This window comes from Aspergillus brasiliensis (genome assembly GCF_001889945.1).
Source record: "Aspergillus brasiliensis CBS 101740 unplaced genomic scaffold ASPBRscaffold_9, whole genome shotgun sequence".
Lineage (NCBI taxonomy): Eukaryota > Fungi > Ascomycota > Eurotiomycetes > Eurotiales > Aspergillaceae > Aspergillus > Aspergillus brasiliensis.
The window spans coordinates 1,056,119-1,069,954 of NW_027137450.1; the positions used below are offsets into that span (position 1 = coordinate 1,056,119).

The following is a 13,836-nucleotide window of genomic DNA, read 5'->3' on the forward strand; positions in this document are numbered from 1 at the left end:
GCTAGATGTAGGATATGTCGGCTCCTAGAATCGGGCTATGTCATATACGAGTCGATATTGTATCATCATATATATAAATCACATTGATCGCTAATTAGAGGAGGAAGACCCCTTCTTTTGAATTGTAGATAATATAGATTTCACCAGTCCAATAAGAGCTCTTCAAAACGTCATCAAACACTACTACGCAACTACTACTACATGATCATGGCTCCCTCCACCAATGACTCTCCTGTTGGTATCTCCGCATCACCATTCGCCTGCAAAGTAGGCATCAACGGCTTCGGCCGGATAGGTATGCTATGGTACCTCTCATGTAACACAGCACAAACCACTCAACATAAGACTACTTAGGTCGCAACCTCCTTCGCGCATCTCTCGTCCGCTCAGACATTCAAGTCGTCGCTATCAATCACACCTGCGTCACCGTCGAAGACCTCATCTACCTCATCCGATATGACTCCTCCATGGGAGACCTCGACGAAGGAACATCCATCCAAATCAAATCCGACAATCTGATCACCATCGACGGCACTCCCATTACTCTGACCTCAGAGCGCGATCTGAAAAAGCTCAACTGGAATGCTCTCGGCGTCGACTATGTCCTCGAATGTACCGGCAAATTCACCAAGACACACCTAGCTATCGATCACATCACCTATGGTCAGGCAAAGCGAGTCCTGATCTCTGCGCCCTCGGATTCGCCGACCTTTGTCTATGGCGTTAACTCGAACTTGTACCGTCCTACGGAGGAGAACCTGGTTATCTCGAATGCAAGCTGCACAACGAACTGCGTTACCCCGGTGTTGAAGGTGCTTCATGAGAACTTTGGTGTCTCGCAGGGATTCTTGACTACCATTCATGCGGCGACTCGTTCTCAGCAGGTTCTGGATGGGTATAGCAAGAAGAACCGTCGGCTTGGTGAGTGACCCCCTTCTATAATTTTTGATGGAATAAAGCTAATATGTCTGCTCATAGGTCGCGGTGTCTTCAACAACATTATCCCTACTACAACTGGCGCTGCAAAGGCGGTTGCGGCAGTGCTGCCTGAGCTAAGTGGCAAGGTAACGGGTGTATCCATCCGTGTCCCAACGTAAGCTCTCCTCGTCTACTCTCTTGATAACTATCATATACTAATTTGACTGAATACAGACCCAACGTCTCCATGATCGATCTTACAATCAGCACCGAAAAGCCCACATCCCTTTCCGAAATTCTTTCTGCCTTCCGCATCGCCTCCAAGTCCAGCATGGCGGGCGTGCTGAGGGTGACAGATGAGGAGCTCGTGAGCGCAGACTACAATGGAAGCCCGTATAGTGCTATCATTGATGCACCTGCATGTACAGAGCTGAATCCTCAGGTATGTATGCCCTGCAAGTTTACCGTGGTCTCATGCTGACTGGTCATTTTGTAGTTCTTCAAAATCATGGCGTGGTACGATAATGAGTGGGGTTACTCGAATCGCCTGCTGGATCTGGCGACACATGTCCATGCCGCTCAGCACCTGTCCTGATGCTTTACATACAAAGTAGCGCCTTGCTCTTGAAGAGTAAGAATTGGGTGGTGGTGGTGGTGGTTTCACTTTTTATTATGCCTATATGACTCTTCTGCACTTGTTGTACGCGATATCACCTTAGATTATTTAGACTATTTGCCTAGTAATAGAAAGTATTAATGAGAAATACTAAAATTCTCCTTTAAGTATCATAACTTCATGCCATGTGATATAGAGTCTGCGAAGACTACAAGTCTTCTGTACAGTACTAATCAACCTAATATAATACTATATATTTTCGTGGACAAGCTACGTCAATACTACCATTGCTAATGTAGATTCCTCTAACTTTCCATATAAGGAGTTTATGCATCTGCTACTTTAGAATGCAGCGGCAGGTTTTACCAAATTCAGACCTTCATAGGGAGTAACAACAATAGGGAGCATTGATAATGGACTGTCGATGTCAACAGGTCTCTTGGTAGGGGCCAATCGACCCTAGCCTGCTGCACGTGACTGCCACGATCATGAGTAAGCCAAATTGGCAGTCACTTCGGCCTGTAACCAATCAAAGGGAGGCCGCTTTATCGTCATCGGAAAAGGGACCGTTTGCCTCGGCTACATCTTGCGCAACAACCATAGCAGCAATTATAAAAGTAGCTGTGCTTCATAAGACTTGTCAGGAGTCAGATGCTAATCCAGAAGACGTACGAAACTCCAAAAACTGCATCACAGGATATTGTTCTTTAAGGAGTACATATCACTGAACAACAGTTCGGTGTGCCCAAGATCAGAATAAAAAGACGGTCAATCCTTCAGTCCAATCCTTCCCATGCCATCATCGAATCGAGATTGGCAGGCCACTCTTGCTTGTGGATAATATCTCTAACCGGATCCAGCTCCCCAACAAGCTTTCTGGTCTCAAAAAGTAGTCCAGCCAGATTATCTGCCAGCAGGGCTATGGTAATTTCTAAGGCAGCGATGGCTGAATACCCCTCTTCGCCGACGTGCTGCACACTGAGAAGGCTTCCATCCACATCAGCGAGCACTTGGCTAGGGTGGTGTAGCCTCGGCTCTCTGATGTAAAGAGGAAGTGGGGTTGCGCTTTTTATGACTCCGGCTGTCGTAGTGAAGAATGAAGTTACTTCTCGAGATTTCAAGTCCAGAGAGGTGATAAGTTTCTTGATATTTTCCCGCCACAATTCCGAGGGAACTCGGTCATTCGAATGGATGGAATCCTCTCGGAATGAATCAGTGATGAACACCATGACCGTGATAAGCTGGAGAATACTAGGCTTCGTTAACAACAGTGAGACAAAGCTTAGTTAGGGAGGATAGCAAACAAACCTTTGCGCTTTCTCAGCCAGTTTCTCATATGCATCCCTGGGGAATTTCCCTCCAAGTGCAGGTTCCCAGGCAACAAAAGCCAAGTGTTGCTTCATTCCTTGGAGGAGTACAACTTCCTTAGCAAGTAAGCGAGCAAGAGCCTTCTCGAGCACAATTCCTAGGCTTTTCTTGTCTCTGGGGTATCCTGCTATGTCTCGAAGCCGTAAAGAACAGGCCTTGTATGCAGCACTATAGTAATGCGCGAGAAGATATATAAAAGACCCGAGATCTTTTCGAAGCCGGGTTCGGACTGTGAATGCACAAGGGAAATAGGTGAAAATAAAGGCGACGCCAATGCCACCTACAACGGTAGCTACTCGGTAAGGTGAAAGCACGTATAGGGCATGGTATGCCTGGCCATTGCTTTCAGACACAGCGAGACCCACTTTCTTGACTTGCAGCGCGTAGCCCACGATCAACATGACCGTAACCATTCCGATTATCGGTATCACTGGGTCAGCAGGAAACCGAATCAGTGGGTAATGGAACAAGGCCATGCTAATGCCAACGAATACGAGAACGCCAGCCGTATGCGCGTCGACTATATACCAGTCGATGTATGACACCACCATGCCAATGACTGTCCCAAAAAACCGAACTGATTGTCCGTACATGGCCGACCCAGCCGTTAGCGTCATGCTGATGGCAATCATGATCGAGCCCCAAATGAGACGTTGTTGGATATAGAAGTGCTGTGAGTTCCTGAGAAAAGCAACAAGGGTCACCGACATGGTCGCCACGGCCACCCGCAGACCAAAGATTGACTCCGGAGACCCAAAGAAATGGAAGATAGTCCGAAACTTATTACTGATCCTTTCCCAGCGGGTTCGCGGTGAAAGATGTTCTGGGTCAGTACCAGTCTGTAGAATGTCACGGAGGCTGACTCTGACAGTTCCCGATCTTCTGTTGTATTGCTGATAATCCAATTCATGGTCTTCCCTAGATAATGACGCCCAGAACCATTTCGTCAGTTGCTTCCAGCTTGGGACAATGAAGCGTTGACGGGTCATAGTGCCACCAGCCGCCTTGGAGTCGGCATATTTGGTGAGTTCCAAGATACTTCTGGCAGTCGTAATAAGAGAATATTCCAACTTCAATGAGTCAGTCACGGCAATTCTAACGCTTAGGGAGGCTTACATCGAGGAAAAGGAACAGTTGAAACTGACGCCGCTCGCGTTGCTGAGAGTCTGCGCTTTTCCCACCACTTTTGAGGAGTTCTGTTTGCTCAGGCCCGTCCATGCCTGTCCAGCTAAGCCAGGCCTCCAATGGGGCTTGCCGCTGCCGAACGAAGCTTTCAACTGCATTTTGCAGGCCTGCGGCCGCGCTACTTTGGTTGCTTTCAAGATCCAATTTGACTCTAGCAGGCGGTTTCTGTAGACGAAGAGCATATAGGGAGTGGCGGATGCCTTGTTTCATGGCCTGGAAAAGCTCTCTCGCTGGGGTGCGTTGCTGCGCGAACTGCCGGTGCCACTGTTGTTTCTCCTCCTGGTTGCTCTCGAACTCACTGATTGTATGAGAGATGGGCACGCCTCTGAAGGTTTCCCAGCTGCCGTGTTCTTCAAGACTTTTTGTCACCTTGACAATGGACTCCATCCAGAGTATTGACGTAAATATCTTCTTCATTATGTGGCTGATCTCTACTAGCTCTTTGGGACCCAGGTATGCCCAACCAGCCTCTCGCTTTGCATAGCGTAGCTCTGCCTTCATCTTCGCAAAGCCTTCGGCGAAATGTATCGTCGCAGTTTGCACGGCATCTGCTTCTAACCACGGTGACTTCTTCTCTCGCGGAGGGAGATCTGAGCCATGATACAGAGGGAACCAGTCGCGTGACGATAGGGATTCAATGAACTTATGTTGGACATCGAGTGTTTTCTGGACCCCCTGGAGAATCTCGGTTATTTGAATGGTGACCAACTTTCGAGACGTAACCGGAAGAATTAGCAAATTGATAGCCGCCGAAAGTCCGAATCCTGTGAAAAATGTTTCCACTAAGTGTTTGACTAGTGACTAAGGATTAGAAAATGAGTGGAAGATACAGATATTCAGTCTTACTAAGGTTCGCAGCTTCTTTCAAAGTAGCAAACTGACTTCCATAAGTCCCTGTCACTTGAACAAAGATGGAGAAAATGATCGACGGGAGGAAGTACTGAGGTCGGAATGCGCGGAACCTACACCATCTGTCAGGCTGGGTAACTAACAAGTGGGTGCTTGGGATAAAGAGCAACAAACGTGTTCGCCAGCCACACTTCAAACGCTAACCATACCGCCATATTCACACTGGCAGCGGCGTTGAAGGGGCTTACTGGAGCGCCGGTAACTGGACCAGTGTTCTTTGCCTCGGGAATATGGGTGGTATTATCTCGAGCCTTCACGGCACACCACATCGACAGGAAAGACAATGCAGTTGCGAGGCCCACTGCAAGCTATTCAATAAGCATCGATTAGTTATTACCCAGCCGTATTCCATCTCGCGGGACACACACTATGCTGACTATAAGATTTTGCAGAAACCGAGCTCGTGGGGCCACCGGAACAGTGAGAATTGACATGATGGGAACAAGATAGCCGATGGTAGAAAAGCGTCTCGCGACACCATTGCTTTGATATCTGCAGAGGATCAGAGTGTCCTATTCCTCGAGCTGGAGATTGTGAACATACATCGCGAGCCCAATAGTTGGTGCAATTGCTCCCCTTTTGTTCGCAAGTCAGTGTCTGTCTTAGGGAACGCGGAGTATGAAAGTCTTGATCCGTTGCGAATGAGAGTGTAACCACATAAGCCAAATACATGCTGCGATGGCTCATGTTGGAAGGCTTCGGTGGGCAAAACGTACTTGATCATCAATAGAAACGTGGGAATGTCCAGACCGAGCTTTGCTCGGAACTTTCCCCACGTTGACTGCATTTTAGAGGTCTGTACCGTGTCGAGTCAATTTGGAGTTTAGTTTTGCAAGCTGGTCAGGTATTTGACTATTTCACTGGAAGGAAATACAAAATGTCTACAGAGACTCTTCAATTTAGAGATTGAGCATCGCCTTGATCTGACCCACATCAACCTTGACACCAAGTAGACAAAAATGTTTGTATCTCGTTAGCAGTGGTATGGCAGAAATAGGCAGAGTCTGAAAGACTTTCATGTTGACGTTGTGGCGTAATCATGAAGCGGTAGTTCCAGCTAAAAGGATACTGACCTCGTAAAGCATCCCTTGATCTCGTCCATCACACAGTCTAGATTTTCGGATGTTACTAAACTCCCGTCACTACGTCCATGGTTGCCACTGCGCTATATTTTTGAGCTTCTCATTTTCGCATTCTGACGTCGTCGTGCCTGCTTTGACTTAGTGAGAATATTCTCTTCAAGCTCCTACGAAGGTGAAATACATCTGAGGGATTGAAACGACGGGAAACCAAAAATTAATTATCTTCCATCTATTCGATCGACACATTCCATGGGAGAAACAATTCGGGTGGAGTGAGAATTACCATGAAGGTTTGGGACCAATACGAATGCTTATTATGTGTGCTTCCCCGCACTCGGGCTCGAAGTCTCATTCTCTCGTCTTTGCTACTGGCCGGGTGCTATTCCCTAGAAATTCATGCCGATTCAGGGGAAAGGGCGATAATAGAATATATATGAAACAACATTGATCTTTAGTAACTTACTTTGTATTGCTAATAACTTTAGATTACATTATCGACGATTCTTTACTTATATGTTCCAAACAAGCTCATTTATGTTGCAAGCCCAGCGTCAACCCATACTACTATACATTCGAACTCCCTAAGGTACAAGGCATTGCGCGGTTTGCTTGTCGGCGCACGGCATCCCATACCCAAACATACGATACCATCGCCCAAATGATAAGAAAACTAAAGAGAACACCCAGAGATAAGCCAAAGGCATAATGGAACTCCAGTGTCCATATGATAGCTGAAACACAGCCAATATAGACAGCAATTCCGAAGAACCACCAGAGGGTTAGATAGAGAAGCATCTTCCGGAAAGCTGCCGAAGTCTCGTACCGAAAATTGTATCTGATTCGGAACTCACGGTCTTGCAGGCCGTCAACGGCGATCATGTCCTCCGCGGCATAGTAGACGAATGGACGTAATCGTGATCCCTTACGCTGGGAGTCGATACCAATTGGTATAGGGAAGGGGACCAGGGTGATGAGCATCAAGATACCTAGGAAACCAAGGAGAAAGGCAGGGGAATAAAGATATAGAACCGGAATCTCCTTACTGCTACTGATAACAAACGGGATCAAGGCACAGATCATGGAAGCGCCGTAGACCCAGGAGGTTGCGTCGAGTTCCCAGCGCGAGCGAGATAATAGGGGAGCACACTCCGTGGGATGGAGTAAAAGACGACATACGCGGGCTATCAGGATGTAAAGCTCCCCAATGCCGAAGCTGATGATTGCATAACCCAAGATATGTCTGTCAAATTCGGGTTTCGGGAGCGGGCATATTTCAAGAGCCGCATGATATGCTATGCAGGCATTCCTCCACCGGGACCTATGAATATCATACCAGGAGTAGTATATTATGCACGGAACGACCAGGTCGAATAGTAAGATCGCAGGAGGCCCTAGTACTATCCACAAATGTTCTGTAATCCTGGGCTTTTTCTGCATAAGTTTCTCTGGGGTTGAAGGGCACGGCAAGGTGTCCGGAGGTTCCTGTTGGACTCCATGGACTGGACCATGAATGGTATCAGAGGCATCTTCAGGCATGATGAGTAGCGTTTTCTTTCGCTGGTAGAATCAGATCTATGGCATACCTTCGTTCATTTATCGTACTACCTCAACTCCCAGAGAGTCAATTGTATCATAAGAGACTTTGGAGACATATACTTTATAGCAAAGAGAGCGAGACATTTGATGAACTTGAAGGGATTCATTCGTATTCCGCTCATCCATTATGACGTCATGAGTCCCGTGACATCAGGCATACTGTTCATAATATCTATAGAGAAGCCTTAGTATAGTACTGACTCCTTTATCATCCAGAGCATATGCCTCTTTTGCCAACCAGTACTTATTCCAGGGGCTAGACCGTTCAGTAGACCCCCAATTCTCCTTCCCAAGTCCGGGCTAAGGCTGAGCATACCCTTCTCTTTTCTCAACCTTGTGTAAATCAAGATCACGCTTATATATGCCATTACGAATCAGACTACTTGTAGTCCAATCTTCGTAGATATGGTAAGAAGAGTATAGGATGTGGCTATGCATGTTCGTCAACGTATACGGGTGGACTTTCGGAGAGTATCGCGAAAGGCACTTGAACCTGTCGAGCCAATTAGTGCCCGAGCGCTGGTTTAGTCTCCGCTGATTAAGCGGGATAGGCAACATGAATTGACTATTTAGTGAGTTACTAGTAAACTAGTAGTTAAGTGGCGTCCAATCGCGTAAATCCCAGACAGTCAATCTGTCTTCTACTTGGCCTTTCAACCCCTCACATGCTTCCATTTCCCAGGAATTGAAAGAGCAGTTCATATAATTCCGAAAGCATGGGAAAGCAGAGTGAAGAAGTAGAAGGGTCGACGGGTTGCGAGGAAGTTTATAGATGCCTTCTGTCAAATCTGATGCTCATAACAGCTCCCACATGGGTCTCCAGGACAGACAGAGAAGGATAAACAGTTTCCCCCGGTTATCATTATTTATCTCTATATTACCAACCATAAGGTAATCAGATTTGTAGCAGCAGAAGAGATCTTGAGGACAGTCACATACGTTAGCGATAGACTTCGTGGCTCCCCAACGCTATGAACCAGTAACAACGGGAAGGAGCCGAGGCACAGGCTAGTGGTTATCAGCAGGGGGAACAATGTCATTAGACAGAGTTATTGGACCTTGTTAGCATCGTCTAGATAAGCAATCTACTCCATGTATCCACTTCCCCGCGATTGCTCAGGCTGCCGTGTCTCCCGAGGCAGGCCATCCGCGGTATCGCAGGCTTCCTGTTTCTCCCCGATGACGCGTGCCACCTTCTGATCCACCCCATACGCTCACACACTCACATACTGCGCTCTATGCTTACGATGGTGGAACATGCGTCAAAAAAGCCGACATCAGATCATGGCCGTGAATCGGCCCTGGATTCTGGCCCCCCGGCAAGCAAGCGGCGACGCATCGGTCTGGCATGTAACGCCTGCCGTACGCGCAAGTCCAGGTATGCCATGGCGACGAGGGCGAAAGACGACTGACTTGCCAGTTTATCCACTCACTAATCATTGTTCCTGGCAGATGCGATGGCCAGCGGCCCTCGTGCTCTTCCTGCATATCACTCGGGTTCGATTGCTTTTACGAGCCCAGTGAATCGGCGACCAATATCATTGTACGCAAGGGCTATGTATCTGATCTGGAACAACGCTTGGCGTCTGTCGAACACAAGTTAGAGCGGCTCAATGATGTGCTCAGAGGCCATCTCTCGCCGTGCCCAACCAATTATGCATGCCACCCCGCCAGCAGCACCCCTGCGCGGGAACCAGTAGTGACGCGCGCAAAAGAGACGAACGCTACCGGTCTGGAAGAGCCACAGGACGAAGACGCATCGACCAACGGCATGGCCATGACCTTTATTGAAGAGCAGAGTTCGGCTTTCTTTGGCGAGTCTTCCAACATTAATTTCACGCAGCTTCTTCTTCGGGGCATAGCTGCTGTGCATCGGGCCTCACCAGCCGTAACATTCGCCGTAGACAAAGACTCTGCTCTACGCGAAAGCATCGTAGCGAGTGTCTCCCAGGGACAGTCATACCATCCGGCTGCGGCATCATTAACGCACCTGGACTCATCCCCTACCGCGTTGCCGTCTGTCGAAGAGATGGACTCTTTGCTCGACATCTACTTCGACACGGCGGGCGCAGTCTTTCCTTTTATCCACGAGGAGACCATGAGAAAAACATATACCGAGTGCAAACACAATGGCTTTATCAGAGCGCGCAGAACCTGGTTAGGGACTCTAAACATGATGTTCGCCATAGCCAGCAGCTTCGACAGAGACCGAGTGGCGTCGGCGAAAAAGCGCTTCGAGAAATCCAATGTCTTTTACAAAAGGGCCCTGGAACTTTGTGGCGACCTGTCAAGACGTGTCATCAGCCTTGAGATGGTCCATTATCTGCTCCTCGTCGTGATCCACTGCCAGGGTACACAGCGTTCAGTGCAGGCCTGGAACAATCACGGGCTTGTCATCCGGTCAGCTATCGCATTAGGGCTCCACAGTGACACAGCTGGTAGGACTGTCGATCCCGTGCACAAGGACTATCGCCGTCGGACATGGGTTGTAATATACTGTCTAGACAAGGTTCTAAGCGTGGCCTTTGGCAGACCAGCAAGTATTCCGGATGAACAGGTGGTCGGACGAGAGCCAGTCCATGGATTATCGCCATGTTCGAGTGGCTCCCAGAGTATCCTTGATTTACCGGGCGAATTTCTCGCTGTTTCGTTCAGGCTGTACCAAGTGATGGGAAAGTCACTCATTAATCAGTATGGGGCAAATCTTGAGGACTCTGACTTGGACCCAGACGACATGGCTTCGCTTAAAGCCTCAGGAGAGCTCCGGAAAATGCTTCAAATCTGGGCGGCGAGCCTGCCATCACATCTGCGTCTCTGCGAGCCGGAGTCCAGCATTCTTTTGCATAATTCTCCCGCAAATCGGTTTCGTGTCATTCTCACGCTAAGGTATTATAGCCTTGCCATTTTGATACACAAACCATTGCTCAGTGCCACAATACGTCACTTGTTTCGAACAGAAAGTGCGGCGATTGGAAGCCCGCCATATCTGATACGGCTCGCTATGGCAGAGGCCCACGAATGCATACGGGCAGCACAACTTACCATTGAAATTGTTCATTCCATCATCTTTACAGATCCAACGAGTAAGAATAACCTTGGGGCGTGGTTTTTCACATTATACTACGGTAAGCCTCCTCAAACTACGGCCAAATTGGGATGCTAACCAGACACATTACAGTCTTCACTGCCTCACTGGTCATCAGCGGCCGCCTACTGTGGGCACAGCATGGGGAGAATGTGGTGGACGAAGCAGCCGTGAAGGACTCGAAGATCCTACTTAGTAAGGCAGAAACGATATTCCACGAGCTAGACCAAGAGAACAGCCTGGTCTTGAGTTGTCTTGAATACATTCGCAGACTTGCCAGAATGTGCAGCATCAAAGGTGAGTCAATGTCACCATTGCTCTCCAAATTGCAAATGCGAACAGCTCTTCTTTCATGCTATTGAATTTCATTAGCTTTTCTTTTCTTTGTTAACAACATAGCAGGAGCCGCACCAAATACTGCCGATGGCCGCTTTGAAGCTGCCTCGACCTTGAATCCGGCAGTATCTAACAATCAATCCGCTTCTGATCCTGTCTCCGGTTCAGCAGAACCAGTGTTTTTCAATGTAGAAGACATGGAGGCATTCCAGCTCTTCTCATCTGAAATCTTCGACCCATCCATTTTCGAGGGCTTTCATCAATCGCCAGTGGAGGGGTTTGCTCTGGGAAATGGCCTGTGGGAAGGCTCTCCTCGTGGAGGTCTTTGAGATATATGAGATGATTTTACTTCTGACATTCTGTTAGCTATACAAGTCACTCCTTGCTGGCGGGACACATTCAAGTAAATGTCAAAACTCAGCCCTACGCCTCCCTTCCTGAGCCTGTTCTCTAGACTTAAAACACCCGGGTGTTTCCTTCACAATAGAAGAACAGTAGAAAGTATAGCTCTTGCTTTCTTGTTGAGAGAGGAGACTCCAATAATATGCTATCACTATACTAATGACGCTATGACCCGCAGAATGTCATTCATTGGTCGACGACAGAAACCCGGAGACTGACTAGTGAGCATCCTAGCTGAGTGAGACGCGCGGACCTGGTCGGGCTTATCTCCCCGACTCCCCACGTTCCACGTATTAATAATTTATCACGCGCACTCTCGATAAAAGTAGTTTAATATGTGTCGAATCCCCGCACGCACTGCCAACGGACCTCCGGTCCGGCCAGGGAAGATCTCCCGATATAATAACCCTATAATTTCCTTCCGCAACCGTTCCGCAAGAGTCCCACACAATTCAAGTGTAACTACCTCATCATGTCATCCAACCCTGTACCCACTGCCCTCACCCAAATCCCCTTGGAAGAGGACGCCCGCCCACTCTACAGCGATGCCGAGCTACGAGACTACCTGGAGTGCATCAAGGTTCCACCAAAGTACCTCGACTCGATGGTGTTGAAAGACGCCACACAAGCCGGAACCAAAGAACACGGGCTACCCTTGCTGCATGCCCTGACCCGATACCACACATGCAACGTCCCATTCGAGAACCTCGTCCTGCACTATTCCACACACAAGACCGTCACACTTGACCCAGCAGAGCTCTACACCAAGATCGTCCGCCGGCGACTCGGCGGGCGATGTATGGAAAACAACATCTTTTTCGGGACCGTCCTCCGCTCGCTCGGCTACGAAGTGCGCAACTGTGGCGGCCGCGTGGCGCGGGCTATGAGCCCCTATCCAGAGGTCCGGCGCAATCAAAGGGCCACGTATGACGGGTGGAACCACATGCTTAACCTGGTGCGACTGGACGACGAGTGGTACGTCGTCGACGTGGGAATGGGCTCTATGGGTCCTAACCTCCCGTATCCGCTGCGCGATGGATTCGAGACGATCAGTATCGCTCCACGCTTGATTCGGCTGCAGTTGCGGCCTATAGCTGAGTCGTACGCGACTCGGTCTGCCAGCGGTACAGGACCGCCGAAGATGTGGTGCTTCGATGTCTGCTATAACCCGGCTGATGCGGCTAAGAAAGAGTGGGTGCCGACCTACTGCTTTACTGAGACGGAGTTCTTGCCCCAAGATTATGAAGTCCTGTCTTGGTTCACGTCGACAAACCCGAGATCTTTCTTCACTAGATATGTTACCTGTACGAAGATGCTCATGGACGAGGAAAAGGAGGTGATCGTTGGGAATCTCACCTTGTTCGCGGACACCGTGAGAGAAACGATTGGCGCCAATCGCAGGGTCATCAAGGAGTGCAAGACGGAAGATGAACGTTTGCAGGCGCTGGCGGAGATTTTCAATGTGCATCTGACGGATGAAGAGAAGAAGGCAATTCCGGACGATCGGAGATTGGCATAAGGTTAGGACGGGGTTCTCGTGTGATATGATGGTGATGCCAGCCATTGTATTCAATCCATTTCATGCAAGTTCATTGTTGGTCCGGGCATGTGTCTCCTCTTGTATGTGTGCATGCAAGTCATGCCTCACACAATTTAATAGCGCCGTCGTTGGCATATTATTGGGCATTATCAGTTTATCTCATGCTCATTCAAAGCCATTCTCATGCTCTGTTTTTATTTTAATGGCACTATATTCAGCACTTATCCCCGTATGTTAGCATAGCAAGGTGACTACTTCACTGATTTGTCTAGTTGTTTCTGGGGATGTTTGTTTCTGAAATATACTACTAAATCTAAGTACTCTATTTAGCTCTAGAAGATGTTCAGTATTGCAGATTATTTTCTTTTCTTTATACTTCCAGACCGATGATGAAGGATCAGTCCAGCAATGTCTCTCTAGCTGACCCAGGCTGTAAGCATTCATTTAAAGCATCTAGATTATCCCCGCATGTACAGGAGTAGACACTTTTACTTCGCACCTGGTTCCACTAAGGTGTGCCCACCAAAGACCCTGAGTGCCCATGGCTGTGACCCGCTGGAACTCACCATCCCGAATGTCGGCTTCTTCCCGGGATAAGGCATACTATTCATATCAATGGGCGCTCCGGTGCGAGCGGGGGACGGTTCGAGCCGCAAGTTCGCCGGCTTTTCGGATTGGTCTCAGCTCTATCAAAGACGGATAAGCATATTCAGATTGTATTTTCAAGCATGGCACTATCACGGGTATCTCGACTGCCGGTGGAAACGTGTTTGTAGGGAGTTGCCTGGATTTCTGCGTC

At 48.6% G+C, this 13,836-nt stretch overlaps 3 protein-coding genes across 3 annotated transcripts; 2 read left to right on the forward strand and 1 right to left on the reverse strand.

Moving 5' to 3' along the window:
- Positions 1-201: 201 nt before the first annotated feature.
- Positions 202-1,513, forward strand: ASPBRDRAFT_32018 (type I glyceraldehyde-3-phosphate dehydrogenase; the record flags this gene model as incomplete). The annotated part of the gene is made up of 5 exons (XM_067622970.1): positions 202-295; positions 355-921; positions 979-1,093; positions 1,153-1,360; positions 1,415-1,513. 5 exons carry the CDS (start codon positions 202-204, stop codon positions 1,511-1,513), a joined length of 1,083 nt encoding a protein of 360 aa, XP_067477391.1.
- Positions 1,514-2,204: 691 nt separating this feature from the next.
- ASPBRDRAFT_208795 (uncharacterized protein) lies at positions 2,205-7,614 on the reverse strand (the record flags this gene model as incomplete). The annotated part of the gene is made up of 8 exons (XM_067621842.1): positions 2,205-2,785; positions 2,843-3,972; positions 4,019-4,881; positions 4,934-5,049; positions 5,111-5,304; positions 5,365-5,488; positions 5,540-5,572; positions 6,722-7,614. The coding sequence occupies 8 exons, from the start codon at positions 7,612-7,614 to the stop codon at positions 2,311-2,313; spliced, it is 3,828 nt and encodes a 1,275-aa protein (XP_067477392.1). The 3' UTR covers positions 2,205-2,310.
- A 1,254-nt stretch (positions 7,615-8,868) lies between these two features.
- ASPBRDRAFT_76714 (uncharacterized protein) lies at positions 8,869-13,390 on the forward strand. Its single transcript, XM_067629329.1, has 6 exons — positions 8,869-9,052; positions 9,127-10,799; positions 10,853-11,056; positions 11,162-11,416; positions 11,500-11,504; positions 11,955-13,390. Exons 1-6 carry the CDS (start codon positions 8,913-8,915, stop codon positions 13,014-13,016), a joined length of 3,339 nt encoding a protein of 1,112 aa, XP_067477393.1. The 5' UTR covers positions 8,869-8,912; the 3' UTR covers positions 13,017-13,390.
- Positions 13,391-13,836: the final 446 nt, after the last annotated feature.